Source organism: Panthera onca, chromosome B3, assembly GCF_046562875.1.
Source record: "Panthera onca isolate mPanOnc1 chromosome B3, mPanOnc1 haplotype 2, whole genome shotgun sequence".
In the NCBI taxonomy this organism is placed as follows: domain Eukaryota; kingdom Metazoa; phylum Chordata; class Mammalia; order Carnivora; family Felidae; genus Panthera; species Panthera onca.
The window spans coordinates 6,733,588-6,750,834 of NC_138344.1; the positions used below are offsets into that span (position 1 = coordinate 6,733,588).

The following is a 17,247-nucleotide window of genomic DNA, read 5'->3' on the forward strand; positions in this document are numbered from 1 at the left end:
ACGTGTGTGTACTTTCTTGGGATGATGAATGGTGCTGAGACGCGGCCCCTCCCCGTGTCTGGCTCTCGGCCTCATTCAGCCTGGAGGAGGCTCGTTCTGGCTCACCGGCCCCGTAGCACAACCTGTGTCGGTGCTGGCCCTGCGGCTGGAGGCCCCGGCCGGCTTTGCCGCCACCTCTACTCCCAGACCGTGTGTCTGGGCCCAGAAGAGAGGGAGGTGCCTCTCAGGGGACAGAGGAGGCTGTGCCCCACCCCGAGGTCCTCAGAGACCAGCCCCCTCTGTGTCTCACCTTCTGCTCCCCCTCCCCCAGCCTCGGGAAGCCAGACCCGCTGCCCCTGTTTGGGCACACCCCGGGCACTCTCAGTAAGTTATACAGCCTGTTCTTCACGTAGGCCCTTGCTTCTCAAAGTGTGGCCAGGCAGCATCCCTGGGAAATTACTAGAAATGCAAATTTCTCGGCCCCAGACCAGCTGAGTCACAAACCCTCTTGATTCTGATGCAGTCCCCACCCAAGGTCTGTTGGGGGAATCCGTAAGCGATTGAAATCGTTTTCATTGAGGGGTGCCTGGGTGGCTCAGTCGGTTAAGCGGCCGACTTTGGCTCAGGTCATGATCTCACAGTCCGTGGGTTCGAGCCCACCACTATGTCTGTGGTTTTCAAATTTGAGCCTGCATAGATTCTGTGTCACCCTCTCTCTGACCCTCCCCTGTTCATGCTCTGTCTCTCCCGGTCTCAAAAATAAATAAAACGTTAAAAAAATAAAAAAAAAAGAAATTGTTTTCGTTGATATCCTACAGCCTACTTAAGGGCAGGATGCCCAAACCTTTTTGCCAGTGGCCAGCTAACTAGCTAACCACAACTACGTGTAGGCAAAGATTCACCGTTTCCAGGCTGTCGTCAACTGTTTTCGTTCCCTCTTATAAATCCTGATTTTGCCTCTGCTCTTGACTTACTCTACCCACCAACTCCTGTGTGAGCAGTGTGCCATCAAAGAACCAAACTATGCAAAGTGACCAGATGTCTCATTAGCTCAAGTGAGTTAATGGTCATGGTCCTTTGACCACGTGCCAGCTTGCAAATCCACACACACACCGTCCACCAAACGTACAGGCACCCTCACAAAAATAAAGCACAACAGGTGTGACTATTCCAGGCCTTCTGAACAGACAAGATTCACCCAACTCGGGATCATTTGCTCAAAACGTGTCCCAACTGCCTCCGTTCCTTAAGAGCCCCTTCGGTGGTCCTCAGACCCTGGTTGCCTTCTCTTTAAAAAAAAGAAGGGAAAAGAAAAGAAATAGATCTCTTCCAATGTCTTTATTATTATAATTATCATAATCTCGTTTTCAAAAATATAAATAGGTGCACGGAACTCTGGTGCCTGCACAGTCCCGGGGGGTGGGGGAGGGGGGAGAGGGGGTGGGGGGCACTCCCCCTGGGAAGGAAGTGCCCCCCCACCCAGCCCTGCCGAGATCGACACCTGCTCTGGTGGCAGACCCGGGTGGGAGGACGCTGGAAGAGGGACCCTGGGAGGGAACCTGGCCCCCACGCAGCGGAAGATCCCTCCATGGCTCTCTCCTGCCCCCTCACCGTCGGCGGAACCCGCCCCCTCTCTCCCAGGCTTCCCCCTCCTGGATGCAGATGGTGCGGCCCTCCTGGGTCCTCATCCAATACATTCAGCTGCGGTTTGGGCTCCAGTTCTTCGTGCCCCTCCCTCCCTCCCTCCTCCCTAGCTCTCCCTGGAGGTGAAAGAACCAACGATTGCACTGCTCTTGGATAAAGTCAGGAAACAAAAAATAATCTTCTTTATTTAACTTAACCCCTCCCCTTCTCCCCCTGTCCCTGCGCTGGTCCCTGGAAAGGCACAACGGGAGATTGAAGAAATGTCTCTAAACTCAGTCCACGGGTTACAATACGTTTGCTTGGCTTTGGCACTGGGGGGGAAATCAGGTGCAGTTCTGGCGATTTGGGAGGGGGTGGGGGGCTGGGTGGGTGCATACACAATGTGGGATTTGTTTTTTTCCTTCTTTAATGGAATTCCTTATATGACAGAAAGCGACAAGAAGAGGACCCCATCCGTGTGGGATGTCAGCCTGGCGAGGCTCCTGGGCTCAGCATCCTGGGCGCGTCCGGGATGCTTTCAGTGGGCAGTGCTGGGGCGGCTCCTCCGGGCGGGCCGTGAGCTCCGCTTCTGTAGTCTGCGCTTGTACGTGGAGGCTGCAGTGAAAGGGAGACGGGAGCATCTTGACCGCTTGGAAGGGAGCTGGGCCGGCCTCACCCCTCCCCGCTCGCCCCTTCTCTGTCGCCTCCCCTCCCCGCAGAAAGCATGCACTCGAGGACGCAACCTGACCTCCCCGCTCTCTGGTTTTGATTTTTCTTGGCACCAACTTGGGCTAAAGGGGGTTTGAGGTGCTGTCAGAAGGGAAATCGGGCCACCTGCGCTTTCCTTCGTCCTCGCCCGAAAGTGAGCCCTCCCTGAGGGCAGGGGTGGGGGGAGTGGGATTGAGCCCAGGGATGGTGCAGATAGCTGGTGTTCAGGATCCCCAGGCGAGGGCCAGCTGCTGCTGTGCTGCCGGAACAGGAAGGAGGACAGGGGGGCAGGATCTAACGCTGTGCCCGGCAAGGGTGGAGAGGGGTGGTGCTCACGGTCTGTGCAGGTGATCCGAGGCTCCTCCCAGTGCCCGCTGGGCTGGCACCGGATGGTGGGCACATGGCGCTGGACAAAGCCCTCAGTGCACTGGTACCGAACCAGGGAGTTGATCTCGTATCGGTCCTTCTTCTGCCCGAAGGTCCTGGCGTGCTCCACCACCGGGGGGTCTCCACAGGCCACTGAGGGGCAAACACCCTTGAGAAAGAGCTCTCAGAGGGACTCAGGCCAGTGATGAGCCCGCATGGTCCCCTGTGGCTGCGATGAGACAGCCCAGAGCCCAAGGAAGGGGCACTGAGCCTGGACACCCGGCCACCCAGCCCTGGTGGCTGGCAAAGGGGCATTTTCACGCCGTGCCGAGAATCTGGAAACCACTGGTTATAATGTCTGGGGTTCTCAGTGATTTAGACCAGCAGGGTGGGAATAGAAGGAGGGTCTTGAGGGGGCGAGGAAAAGACAACAGGGATGGAGAAAGGTGGGGACGGCGGGGAAAGCCAGGCAGATCTTCTGCGACTTCTTGATGAAAACGGCCGGTATAGGAGGGCACCTGGGTGGCTCAGGTTGTGATCTCACGGTTCGTGAGTTCGAGCCCCGCATCAGGGTCTCTGGTGTCAGCACAGAGCCCGCTTCAGAACCTCTGTCTCCCTCTCTCTCACTCAAAAATAAATAAACATTAAAAAGAAAGAAAGAAAACAGCCAGTATAGGGAAGAGGGACGGGAAGGAGGGGCATGTTCTACCAGCACCTCTATATCCCCAGACTCTGAGCTAAGGACGGGGGTCTGACAACCAAAGAGAATGGGGCTCCCCACCCACGTGCCATCGTGGGTGACTTCTGTGCTGGTGCCCAGGGGACTGCGTGTGTGTGTGTGTGTGTGTGTGTGTGTGTGTGTAGGGGCTGGTCTGTCCTCTAGCCTGTGACCATCACCTGTCCCTGTCAACGGTCCCTAGGAGTGGACCTGCTCTTGTCTTTGGCCCTGAGACACTAGACCCCCCAGGTCAGCGGTGAAGGGCCATCAGCAGCCAGGAGACAGGGGGACTCCCCCCAGGTCCCATGGCAGGAGCCGAAAGTCTTGACTCCAACCAGGCCGGACCCCTCCCAGGAGGCTGCTCACCTGTCCCCTTTTTACACGTGAAGGGCAGGTAGTAATTGCAGGGAACGTCATTCCACTCTCCCTTCTCGTGCCAGATCATCACCACACAGTCTTCTCCGCTGACGAAGAAGTTGTCCGGCTGGTTGGGGCGCCAGTTCTCAAATTGCTGCAGGGGGTGGGGTGGAGGGGGGCAGGGGTGAGGCTAAGGCAGGAGCTTGACACCACCTTCTTCCTCAGTCCCTCACCATGAGCCCATGCCGCTCCCCCTCCGGCAGGGGCTGGTCTCACTGCTGCCTCGCTTAGGTAGGATTGGGCGGTAGAGACATGGCTCTGTGGCCGTTCACCTCTTCCAGGGAGGCTTCCCTGATGTCCTCGGCTGACCTGCAGCGCTGACTACGTGTACTGTCTACTTGGCATCTATATTGCTTTCCTTCTGCCTGCCTCCTCGGGCAGACTCGAGTCCTCTGCGGGCAAGGGAGCCCTTTAAAGCTTCCACGTGGCCCTTCTGGTGGCGTGCCTTCATTCCATCATTGCCCTCCTCGTCCCCCTCTTCCCAGGCCGGTGTTCACTCGACTTGCCCGGCCCTGGGCCGGTCTCCAGAGGCAGAGATGAACCACACACGGTCCCTGCCCCCAGGGCTCCCAGCCCAGCAGCTGCTCAGTGAGTGTATGTGGTCTGACCATGTCCCTCTCTGGGGGTCTCTGCTCCCTCCCCTCCTCTGGGCCACCAACTCTTCCCGGGGCTCACCAAGGAGTGTCCGTCTGACCAGCGGAAGTCCCCTTCGATGGTCCTGTCGTTCAGGCCGATCCACTGGTAGTCTTGGGCGTTGTCTAGAGAGAAGTGTGGGTGTTGGGCACGGCGCTGGACACCCTGAGGGTGTCTGAGAAACCAAGGCAGAGAGGATGGAGGGGTGGCAGGGGGTAGGCAGGCTCCTGGGGGCACGTCACCTACTTCTAAGGCCCTGACAAGGCTCTCCGCACATGCATGTCCGGAGTGCACTTCGGCCACCACCCAAGCTGGTGAAGACTGGTGACAGCCACGGGCTTAGTCTGGCACTGACCGTGGCACGTGGTGGGCTTCCGGTGCGGCCCTGGTTTCGGAAACACCCTTCTGCCCCTCCCTGCACCGCCCCCCTGCCTCCCACCCCTGCGGCCTCTCTGGGTCCAAGTCTGCTGACGTCTGGCGGGTGAGGCCCCGCCGCACTCACTGTTGACAAACTCCTGCTCCTCTGGGGTGACAATGCTGCTCAGGTGTGACTGCTGTGCCCGACACCGGCTCTCCGCATCCACCCAGCTCTCGCGGTCGGGGAAGTAGCGGTAACAGTGGCCCTGGAACTTGGTCCAGCCCTCCTCACACAGCTCTTGGTCTGCAACACAGGTTGGGGGCTTGAAGAGAGAGGCCCCGGGGCCGACTGGGCGTGCCCAGTGCCGCCAGTCTTTCGCCAGATTCCTACATCCACCCGGCCTTCAGTGTCCGTCCTTGAAGGGAGAGGCCCATACGGATGAGGTTGAAGTTGGAAGCCAGGAAGGGCTGGCCCCGGAGCCCCAGAGCCTCTGGGCACATCTCCACCCTTTCTCTCCCTGATGTTGCCCCCGCCCCCACCCCCACCCCACCCCAGAGCTTTTCTGCTCTGCAGGGCTGGAGAAAAGAAGTGGCGAGGTGGGAGGTGTTGAGGTTGAGGCCCAACATGGGTCAGAGGCTCCCAGGAGCCGCGGGGAGGGAAGCAGGGAGCTATAGGGAGTGTGTGAGGGAGGCAGGGAGCTGCAGGCAGCGCCGGGGGCGTGAAATGGCACCTCGGGTGGGGACAGAGGGACAGAAGTAAGTCTGCTTTGGGTTTAAAGATGACTCAAAGCTCTAAGTCTGTCTATCTGAGCTGCGCCCAGGATATCTGCCTCTTTCTCAGAGGAGGAGGTAGCCAACCCGGGGTCCGCGACCCAGGGGCCCCGGCTTTTAATTTCTGGAGAGCAGGTGAAAAGAGGGAGGAGCTTCTCTCCTCACAAACCTATGTGGGTAATGGGTTCTGAGTTCAGGGGAAGGGACTGGTTTGGAGATCTTGGAGCAGGCTGAGGGGACGGACGGAGGCAGGGGCAGGAGCCGGCTCTTGGGAGTGCGTCTCCCCATCTCTGCCCCCAGCGACATCTCACTGGTAGCCGTAAATTGGTCCTGGCGGGAGCGTTATAAACCTGGGAGATTGGCAGGCGCTATGCGTCAGGGCTCCTGCTTCCTCTTCAGGAGCCAGTTGCTAAACAGCAGCCAGCACACCAGCAGACAGAGGGAATTCTAAGACCCCCTCCTCCTCCTTCTCCTGGGGTGGGGAGGGCTGCTGCTCAGGCCTGGGGGCCAAGTGCAGGGCCGGGAACCCCTCCGGCCGAATGGAGCCTCCTTTACTGGGTGCTACCGATAGTCTGGCTGACCCAGGATGGGGGGGACCGGGACCTGAGGGCAAGGAGGCTTAGGCTGAGGGGTGGGTGCTTGGCAGGACTGAAAGACAGACACGCAGGGGAAGGCAGAAAGAGAGGATACGCAGAGGCCAGCAGCCTGAGGAGAAGAGGTCAAGCAGCAGGAGGGCTGGGGGGAAGGTCACCGGTCCCCTGCAGCCAACTGCTTCTCCACGGAGCGAGGCCAAGGTCTGGAAAGAAGGTGCCTGCAAAGAGGTAGCTCGGCGTCCGGGGGAGACCAGAGACCTCATTCCAGGGCTGGAAGGGCTGAGCGCCGAGCTGAGCAGGCAAACCTGGAGGCCGCAGCTGCTCTGGGAGGGTGCGGGGCATGCAGGAGGGTGGCTCTGGGGAAACACTGACGGAACTGCAGGGAGCCCGGAAGGAGCAGCAGGGCCAGGAGCTGAGCCATGAAACACCCGCGGGACTGAACCGGGAGAAGAGACGGAGCCTGGTTTGGCTTAGCTGGGCGACCCGGCACCGTCTCTGTGCCCCGCCAGAGTGCAGCGCCCCGTGGAGACCCTGCCTCCAGTGTGGCAGAGCACCTCCTTTCCTGGTCTGGCATCTAAGAGCTGTTGTCTGTGAGGACGCGCCAGATGCTTGTCCTCTGCGCAAATATTTTGGCATCCTGGGGAGAGAAGCCTTATGACTCTCCCCTCCCTCCCAGTCCCCCGGCCAAGACCCCATGCACCAGTTTCCTGGGGCAGAGGTGGAGAGTGGGAGGCGGCAGGGAAAGAAGAGGGTCCGGGCCTTTTCTTCCAGAAGCCTTAAGTTCCTCCACCGGCCTGGAACCTTAGCAGTGCCTCCGAGGAACATGCAATCCGAAACTCCTCCCCACCCTGCTTAGGACCAAAGGGAGATTGCCCAGGAGTTTCATCTGCTTTCTGAAGTTTCTGAGACATTTAGCTTGAGGGGTCATAGAAAATGGTTTTGAACCCCGGCACGCTTCTAGTTCTGTGGGGGTTACTGCAACTAGTAACTACAAGCCCCATCTCCCCCTTTCTGAGTGGGGATGGCCCTGAGATCCTGGAGGGAAGGGGGCAGACCAGGAGCACCAGAGGCGAGAGAGCCGAGGGCTCCAGCCGGCCCTGGGAAGTTCCGGGCACACAGCTCCCCTGGCAGAGCCTGGCCCAGGTGCAGGAGCAGGGGGTTGGCAAGGCCCAGGAGGGGAAACTCAGCCCCTGCCCCTTGCAGTGAGGCTCTGTCGTCTCTGGCCAGCCTTTTGCCTTGCGGGACGGGGGGAGGGAAGGAAGCATGGGCCGGAGTGGCACTGACTGACATGGAAGCTGTCATGGTGGTGGTGACAAGGTGACGGGCAGCAGTCCCTGCTCAAGCATGACTTGAGCCTGCTGGTGACACGGGAGCTCTCAGGCAGACAGAACACAGCTCTTGCCACAGAAGAGAGAGGCAGCGTGGCCAGTGTGGCATGGCGGCTCCCGAGGCCACAGAGGGGCCGCGGAGGTCCCACGGGCAATACAGCGGGCAGACGCGGGCTCACGACTGCTGGAAGATCTTTGCTGTCATCTGGAGTGAGAACCAATTAATTACTCCCACCCATAGCTTCCTTCAAGACAAAGGCACGGGATCAGCTCTGTCCTCTTAGTCTGATGCATGCACCGACCTCGATGCGGTCTCAGCACGTCTGGAAGCCCTGAAGAAGGTTAGTGTTTTAAAGGTCCCCCAGAGCCCCACCTTCCAAAGTGCAGGCTGGCCCGGCCTGCGTGTCTCTCCTGCGGTCAGATCAGCCAATGCCCCGGAGGAGGGTTGCCACAAGGAACGGCAGGAAGAGTGGGAGTGAGTGAGGCAGACTTCTCGGTCGTGGCCCCTGAAATGGCAGTCTGGATGGGCCTTGGGGGCCCCCAGCCAGGGCCCAGAGCCTGTGGTTAGAAGGGAAGGGTGAAGGAGAAGGAGGGGGTGCAGCAGTTAGTAACATTAGCTGAAGCCGAGACGGCCGTACCAATCTCACACAGGTCCCCTCGGTAGCTGGGAAGGCATAAGCATGTGAAAGAGTCGATGGCGTCCACGCAGGTGGCTCCATTCAGACAAGGGCTTGAGAGGCACTCATCAATGTCTGCAAGAAACCAAGGGCCACCATTAGGACTCCTGCCAGCAACTCCAGCTTTGAAAGCATCGTAGGTTCTTTACGGGTGGCCAGCCCTGCTGCTCTCCAGAGCCCTGGGAGGGGTGGCTGGATTTCCTAAGAACTGTTGCTGCTGCTGCTGCTGCTGCTGCTGCCGCCATCTTGGAGCGCTGAGCCAAAGATCCAACAAGGGTTTTCCTGGATGTGTGTGATTCTCGATGGGCAAGCGGGGAGCACCGCAGCCAGGTTTCCCAGTGGTGAAGAGATCGGGTGCTTCTGAAGGCAAACACCCATTGCACGGCTCCTCCAAGATGCCTTCTCCGGTGAATATTTCAAGAGGCCTTGGGGTCTGAACCTGGCTCTGAACATGGTGCTGAGCGAGGACCCTGGAGGTCAAGTTCTTGAAGTCTGGTTAGAACTCTTTTCTCTTCCTATCTTCTCGGTAGTTATGAACCAAGGCGAGAGGGCAAGGCCATGCATGGAGCACGAGGACAAAAAAGCCAGAAGCGGTCTGCAGAGTACTGAGCCAGGAGAGAACGGCACCATGGGATATTCTCATGAGACTCCTTCAGTTTTGGGGGGTTGCAGATACCCTCGTTGTCTTCAGTAAATCCGATTCTAGAGTATCTAACAAAGATGAAGCCAGCATCATTCTCCTCACGGGAGGAAGAGAAACCAGCCCAACATTTTCCCATGTTCCTTCCAGCTTAGGGCCTTAGAACGTGGACACCTCCAGTGAGTCACAGTTTCTAGAGGGGCTCCATTCTGGCCAGTGGGAAACCAATGTTTGAAGCTGGGGAGCCACTGGGGCACCTGCGTGGCTCAGTGGGTTGACCATCTGACTCTTGATTTCAGCTTGGGTCGTGATCCTGGGGTCGTGGGATCGAGCCCCGCATTGGGATCCATGCTGAACATGGAACCTGCTTGAGATTCTCCCTCTCTCTCTCTCTCTCTCTCTCTCTCTCTCTCTCCCCCTCTGCCCCTCTCCCCTGCAATCTCTCTCTAATTCAAATAAATAAATAAATAAATAAATAAATAAATAAATAAAGTTGGTGAGCCACTAATAAGTGGCCACCTATCACCCTGAGGTACAGCAGGCTTATTCCTCCCAGGCACACTCTTCCTCCCTTCTGTTCTTCGGGCCCAAGATGTTCTTTCTGATCCAACCTCTTTGTGGGACTTGAGCTGTTAAGTCATTGGTCTTCGCCTCAAATTTTCATCCAGTGGCCAAGGTGAGAACTGGATCTCCTAATCCAGTTTTTCCGTGTCTTTCTGAGAAGCCAGAGACCTGGGGATCTTTTACTGTCTTCGTATTTATGTCATAAAGGCCGCTGCTGTTTTTTTTTCTGGGGTACTTCCCCTGGGAACTTGCTAAAAGGTCTTATGAAGCTCTTCTTCCCAGGGGGTCAATAAGATGCTTCAATGAATGGGTGCCACTGGCTCAGGGGGCATCACGATATATGGCAAAGCCTCAGTGTGTGTAGCTGTGTTTGTACCACCTTCAGGACCCGACGTATCCACGGGTGGCGTCCACGTGAGCAGCGTCTCGCACATATTCCAGGATTAGTTCTCGCCTCTCATAGCAGCAGCCTAGACCTTAGAGTCAGTCCCCTCCTAAGAAGTCAAGAACACTTTCTTGTGGATCCTTTTTGCTAGCTGGTGCACAGTACACGTCTTCAGGATCAGAGTTGGGTTTGTGCAGTGGGTGGCCGGTTCCCACGCACTCAAGTCCTCAGGTGTCTCTCTGTTCCCACGGAGTTCTTACCTTCATCTCGGGGAGTGCACACCACGGACTAGAAACCAACAGTTCCAAGGTTGGAACTGTTCCAAGCGAAACCAAAATGCATGGAGGAACTGACCGGAGTCCCTGCATGCACTTGGATTCCCAGCATGCACCAGGATTCCCAGCAGCAGCAGTAGCAGCAATAGGTCAGGCCGGTGGGCTGGGCGGAAGCTGGGGCTGCTCTCCTGCTCCAGGAGAGCCCCTGTTCTCTTTTGTCCACTAAGCGTCATTATGGGTCACAGGAAGCACCTGGGCGAGGGGGGATTAAGCAAATGTAGGCGCTAAAGCAGTTCTACAGAGCAGGGGACAGGAGTGGCCTGTGGGAGAAGAGCCAGACATCGGCCCTGGGGCCTCTGGCCAACCGTGGGGGAGGGGCAGGAAGTCAGGCCAGGTGGCTCCCTTCACGTCATTGGCCCCCAGGTGGCCTGAGGCCCCGGGGGGTGGGGGTGGGGGGTCGGCAGTGTCCTTTTCCTCCTGGCCCTGGCACACAATCTGAGCAGGGTGAGAGACCGCAACTCAGGGAACCAGTTCCTGGGTTCAGAAGCTGTGTTGTGGAGAGCCCGGGGTTCACCAATGAGAAGACCAGAGAGCCCGTGGGTGCCAGCTGGGCAGTTTAGAGCGGGGGCCTTCAGCCGGAGGAAGAGGGCTGAGCGTCCCCTGTGGGGCTTTCCCGGGAGCCCCGCAGGCCTGTCCTGCCCCATCTCCTCTCCCTCTGGCTGGAAGAGCCACCGCAGCCTGGCAGTGCCCACCTCTTTCTGCGAAGGGCAGTTGGGACATTGCTCATCTTCTGGAACCGCAAGAGGAGTTGGGCTGGGCTGAGCACAGAAGGGGGGACCCCAGACAGGGTGACAGAGGGTGGGGGACGGAAGGGCTTTGGGCAATGGGCAGACTGCATGAAGGAAGAGAGGAAAGAGAAGGAACCGGTCTTTCACAATCTTCCCTGAGCCAGATGCTAAGTGTTCCCCACATGTGACCCTCCCAGGAGCCCTATGGGGCACAGGTGTCACATGTCGCAGTACGGGTAGGGGAACACGAGAAGTGGCCTGCCCACGTAGGTAAGCCAGGGGGACAGACTGGAAGAGGTGGAAGAATCCAACACTGAGGCTGGAAGTTAGGCCTCTGTCCCCTGGGGAGGGAGAGGGACACTGAAGTCTTGGATCTCAGCGCCTCGTTACCATTTCTGCTGCACCGGCCAAGGGCTCCCCTGTCATCTCTGAGCAGGAACCCTGGGGAGTGTCAGAACTGAGTCCTCTCCCTACTACTATAACCAAAAGCGATGATTTGTTCCGGAACCAGGCCCTCTAGAGATACCTCCAACTTAGGGGAGAAAATAACAGAGAATCCCCTAGTAAAGGCAAGGGGAATAAAGATATTTCCAAGTGATCACTTTGGCATCTGAATTGGAGACCTCAGGCCTCCATGCTGAACAGGTCTTGTCTGGTTTTTGCTCCTGTCAGAGCCCAAGACCCTCCAAGGGAGAGGGACTTTATTTGGCTCATAGAGGCTGAGTGACAGCAGGTATTTTACTCAGGTGATACCCAACTGAAGGGGTTGCCAATCATAAAGACTGTGATATGAATGGTACCCCTCAAATTGTTCAGTGTACAACCTGTGCAGCTATATGTGGTGATCCTGGACATAACTTTCCTGGACAAAGATGGGAGAAAATCCCCTCAAGAAGCACAGAGACCATTTCTTAACCCAGTGGATGTTCTGCACCCTGCAAAGACCTAGGATCAATCAGATGGACAGACCCGAGTAAACACATTTGCTTTCTGGTCTATCACAATTGATAGGAGGGTTGCAAGAGCATATTTATCAGTTCCAATTTGCTTTTACCATAAACATGATAGGGGATGCCTGGGTGGCTGAGTCAGTTAGGCGTCGGATTCTTGGTTTCAGCTAAGGTCATGTTCTCATGGTCCGTGAGTTCGAGCCCCGCATTGGGGTCTGTGCTGACAGTGCAGAGCCTGCTTGGGATTCTCTCTCCCCCCTTCTCTGCCCCTTCCATTTGCTCTCTCACACACAATAAATTTTAAAAACTTAAAAAAAAAAAAACATAACGAGACGCTTGGGTGGCTCAGTCAATCTTGGTTTTGGCTCAGGTCATGATCTCACAGTTTGTGGGTTCAAGCCCCATGTTGGGCTCTGTACTGACAGTGTGGAGCTTGCTTGGGATTTTCTCTCTCTCTCCTTCTCTGTCTCTCTCCTGCTCCTACTCTCCCTCTTTCTCAAAAATAAACAAACTTAAAAAATAAACATCACTAAACAGTATGCTATAATTGTACAATCAAGTCTTATATTTCTAAAGGTTGATCCTGAATGTGACTTTAATATCCTGCTTCTTAAATTCAATTATAGTTGACCTTTGAACAACATGGGTTTGTGTGTAGGTCCACTTACATGCAGATTTTTTACAGTACAGTACTGTAAATGTATTTTCTCTTCCTTATAATTTTCCTTTTTTTAAATTAAGTTCTATGCCCCACGTGGGGCTTAAACTCATGACCCCAAGCTCAGGAGTCACACACTCTACTGACTGAGGCAACTAGGTGCCCGCCCCCCCAAGATGTTCTTTTCTCTAGCTTATTTTATTATAAGAATACAATACATAGAAGCACCTGGGTGGCTCGGTCGATTGAGCGTCTGACTTCAGCTCAGGTTGTGATCTCACGGTTCGTGAGTTCCAGCCCCGCACTGGGCTCACTGCTGTCAGCACAAAGCCTGCTTCGGATCCTCTCTCCCTCTCTCTCTCTGCCCTTCCCTGCTCATGCTCTCTCTCTCTCAAAAATAAATAAAACATAAAAAAAAAAAAAGAGTTCCATATAATACACAGAACATATAAAATAAGTATTAATCGATTGTTTATGTTATCACGAAGGCTTCTGGTCCACAGTAGGCTATTAGTAGTTAAGTGGGGGGGGGGGGTCAGAATTTATATGCAGATTGTCGACCATATGGGGGCTGCACCCCCAACCCCCAGTGCTATTCAAGGGTCAACCTTGGTTCCCTGTTAAAACCTGCCCATTGGGGCGCCTGGGTGGCTCAGTCGGTTGAGCGCCGACTTCGGCTCAGGTCATGATCTCACGGTCCGTGAGTTCAAGCCCCGCGTCGGGCTCTGTGCTGACAGCTCGGAGCCTGGAGCCTGTTTCGGATTCCGTGTCTCCCTCTCTCTGACCCTCCCCCGTTCATGCTCTGTCTCTCTCGGTCTCAAAAAAACAAAAATAAAACGTAAAAAAAAAAAAAAAAAAACCTGCCTGTAGACTTTTTAGTTACGTCAAGTCATGAAGGTGTGATTTGTGTTTTCACTTGTAACCTTGTATTTTCACTTGCTTTGAAAGCATTTTCCCCACCCAGGGCTAAGATTTCACTGAACTTCAAACATTTCTGCTCTAGGGGAAGTGACCGTGTCAGATCATAGATCGGAGTCTCAAGCCTACAAAACGGAGAATGGTGGTTAAGACCGAAAAGAGGCTGATTAAATTTTAAGTTCACGCCCTTCCAACCCCAGAGTTTAGAGAAATCCACCCGGCACCGGGGATGGCCGGGAAATTGGACGTGAGGTAGCATGTTCCTACCTTGGGTGTACACGTTGTTACACCCTGTAGTTAACACGTCTTTAAAAAGGATTTTTAAAAAATACCAATGCCAGAGACCCTCTTCAGACCAATGATCGCATCAGAGTAGCTCCAGGTGGGGCCCAGGTGCAGTGACTTTAAAAAAGCATCCAGGTGATTCCAAGGAGCAACAGGGTTTAAAACCTCAGAGCCAGAAAGCTCACCAAATGTCAGCAACATAGGTGGGGCGGATGCTGCTGCCTTTTTTTTTTTTTTTTTTAAGTTTATTTACTTATTTTGAGAGAAAGAGAGAGTGTGATCAGGGGAAGAGGCAGAGAGAGAGGGAGAGAGAAAAATCCCAAGCAGGCCCTGCATTCAGTGCACAGCTTGACACAGGGTTCGATCTCACAAACCATGAGATCGTGACCTGAACCGAAGTCAAGAGTCGGACGCTTAACCGACTGAGTCACCCAGGTGGCCCTGCTGCTGCTTTTTAAGTGGATGGGAGTGGCATAGCCCTGCTTCTAATCGCTAAAGAATCTGAATAGTCATCAAGAGTACAGATGAATAATTTGTCAAGAACTTGTCTACGGCATGTTGATGAAACAAGCTGATGGCAACTGTCAGATACTTTCTTTTAAGGACGAAACACAGCCTCCAACCTCACTTATTAGGTGAAAGATGACCCTGAGTATTCAAACACTGCCACAGGAATAATGCTGTAGCTTGCTCCCTCTGGCACCTGGAGAACACTAACCTATGGTCTTTCAACAGCCTGTGCTTTCCAGTCCCAGCACAGGACAGCAGTGGGTCACCTGTGGAGATTAGCATGCTCCTCTGGCCTTTCGGAAGCATCCTCGACACCTGCTCTTTGGGATGATAAAGCTTTCCCTAACCAGCAGAGTAAGAGATGGGGAAGCAGAAGTAATTTTTTTTTTTAATTTTTTTTTAACGTTTATTTATTTTTGAGACAGAGACAGAGCATGAACGGGGGAGGGTCAGAGAGAGAGGGAGACACAGAATCTGAAACAGGCTCCAGGCTCTGAGCAGTCAGCACAGAGCCCGATGCGGGGCTTGAACTCATGGACCGCGAGATCGTGACCTGAGCCGAAGTCGGACCCTTAACCGACTGAGCCACCCAGGCGCCTCAGAAGTAATTTTTATTAATACTTTTTTGGGCCAGATGCTGTACTCAGGTGTTCCTTATTCCTCAGTTTCTCAGCACTGACCGCACAGTGGAGTCACCTAGGTGGCCTTAACCCCCGCCCGTGCCAGATCTCACCGTTCCTGAGTTCCAGCCCTGCTCGGGCTCTGCGCTGACAGCAAGAAGCCTACTTGGGATTCTCTCTCCTTTCTCTGCCCCTCCCCCCACCTAAATAAACATTAAAAACAATAAATAAAAGAAAACAACCCAGTGCCAAGGTCACAGGACCATTTCAATCAGAATCTGTGGGCGTGGGACCCCAGGCCTCAGAATTTTCTAAAGCTGAGAACCACTACCTTTGATTGACCCTATTACAAACGAGGTACCAAGGGCTTGGCTGTGGGTTTCTCACTGGCCAAGCCCCACTTCTAAAACCTCTCTCCATTCTGGTCGCCCTGAAGTTCATCTTCCGGCTCTTTAAGACCGGCAACTGATTATTATGTTCAAGAGGGAGCTTCCTATTTGGCTGAGCGTGTTAAACAAGTGAATGAAGACCCCTGTTCTGCATTTGACTCACTCAAAGGGGTGAGGGAAATTACTTGACCGCTCTGTGCTTCCGTTTCGAAGGGGGATAACTGCCAAGCTACCCACAGAGCTGTCTGGGAGGAAGTCGTGGGGAAGAAAGCCCTTTGGAAATGCACCCGGTCAGAGAAGGGCTGTCCTTCCAGCAGATCAATTAGGGTCGACTGCCACCTACTTCTCATTTCGTGAGCCCTGCTGTGACTTCTGATCCCAGTGTCCCGTTTTTGCTTAGGGAAGGAGTTGCTAAGGATGGAGGGAGGTGTCAGAAGACACGAAAAGAGGGCGAGGGCGTTCTGGTCCTGGCGACTGTCCAGGAAGTCCTGCTGGGCTCCGAGTCTGCTCCTCTCCGACTCAGGCTGAGCTCCCTTAACACCTCACTCAAGACAGGCGGCCCTGCTGTCCTCCCCCCCGCACACCCGGAGGGAGGAAGTGCTTGCGCACCAGACATGATGTCCACCAGGGTTGCCACTCACAGGACAGACAGAGCCATTCCCACTGCTGACCGAGGAGTCAGAGCCCCACTAGCTGGAAAGCACACACACAGGGTCTCCCCAGGGTTCCTGCAGGGGCAGCCTCTCTCAGGACAGAGGCAGTGCCCTGCCCTCCCATCGAGGTGGATGACGAGGGACGTGACTCTAGCCCCTGAGGTGACTGTGGCCCTGTGACATACTGCCTCCTAGGTGGCAGGGCCAGGACCGTCCTAGGAGAGTCCACCCCTCTGGCCACAGAGGCCCCCGGTGCTCTTAGTCACGGCCTTGACACTTGGCCAGAGGCTGACCCAAGTGGAGAAAAGAGTGAATTCATAGTCAACCTAGTGCCTGTTTATATAGAATATTTCCTGTGTATGCTGTGTATATACAGCATATTTGTATTACGTGAGCCTATATTAGGAGGTATTTACATATATGTCAATATATACAAACACAAAAATCTTTCCTTGTGCACGATGTAGTGGCTACTGAATGATAGGTGTCCAGCCCTATTTGTTTAGTAGTATTTGCTTCCCCCCAGGACTCATGGCTCTGATTTTGCACATGTCCTAGGAAAGACCCTGGGACAGAGGCTGGGGTAAGGGCGTGGGGGCAGTGTGGAGACCCAACCCAAGAGAATGAGCTTGGAGGTAACTGGGCATCTCTTCCCTTCCGGGTGGCGATCTGACAAGATGGAGTGTTCTCATGGCCACAGACCTCCAAGTGTTCAGGGAACACAGGTAGATTCTCACCATCTCGTTCGGGGCGCCACCTCCAGTCAGAGGACTCCCCAGGCTCCTCACCTGTCCCACAAGCTGCTTCACCCATGGCTAAGGACAGAGGGCCCCAGGGTGGTGGGTGCCCAGGGGCAGGGGGCTGCCAGGTCACGGCCGACTTGCCACCGTGAACCGTGGAGCTGGGGGTGACAAGTAAGTACTGCCTGCCGTTTCCCTTAGGGCAAGAAGGGGACCCGAACCCCGCCCAGGGCCAGGCACGGAGGGGTCTGCAGCGCTTTCCCAAGGAGGGTGGCTCGGCCCGATGCAAGACAGCCCTCTCGGAGGCATGACCTGCTCTTTCCCGTCTACATCCTCGCTCCACACTTCTCGGAAGTGATGTTTTCCCTTCAAAATTCAAGCATATGTTGTGTTTGACTCATAAAACAACCTTTGGCTTGGGGCGCCTGGGTGGCTCAGTCAGTTAAGCATCCGACTTTGGCTCAGGTCATGATCTCACGGTCCATGAGTTCGAGCCTCGTGTCGGGCTCTGAGCTGGGAGCCTGGAGCCTGCTTCGGATTCTGTGTCTCCCTCTCTCTCTGCCTCTCCCCCGCTCATGCCCTGTCTGTCTCTCTCTCAAAATAAACATTAAAAAAATTTAAAAACAATCTTTGGCTTAACAAAAAGATGAACTACCTTTTAGTTTAACTACTTGAACTTTATCTCCTAAACTCCACGTAGAG

At 55.1% G+C, this 17,247-nt stretch overlaps 1 protein-coding gene across 2 annotated transcripts in view; it reads right to left on the reverse strand.

The window, feature by feature from the left end:
* Positions 1 to 1,770: 1,770 nt before the first annotated feature.
* ACAN (aggrecan) overlaps positions 1,771 to 17,247 on the reverse strand; it is a 67,261-nt gene continuing 51,784 nt past the window's right edge. The window contains exons 13-18 of one of the 2 annotated variants that reach the window (XM_078449003.2): positions 8,132 to 8,245; positions 4,947 to 5,105; positions 4,487 to 4,569; positions 3,761 to 3,905; positions 2,647 to 2,829; positions 1,771 to 2,217 (exon numbers count right to left, since the gene is read on the reverse strand). In XM_078449003.2, coding sequence (XP_078305129.2) covers positions 2,141 to 2,217; positions 2,647 to 2,829; positions 3,761 to 3,905; positions 4,487 to 4,569; positions 4,947 to 5,105; positions 8,132 to 8,245 — 761 coding nt within the window. In that variant the 3' untranslated portion in view covers positions 1,771 to 2,140. The remainder of the gene's footprint in view (positions 2,218 to 2,646; positions 2,830 to 3,760; positions 3,906 to 4,486; positions 4,570 to 4,946; positions 5,106 to 8,131; positions 8,246 to 17,247) is intronic. The other variant, XM_078449004.2, reaches the window with a different exon arrangement.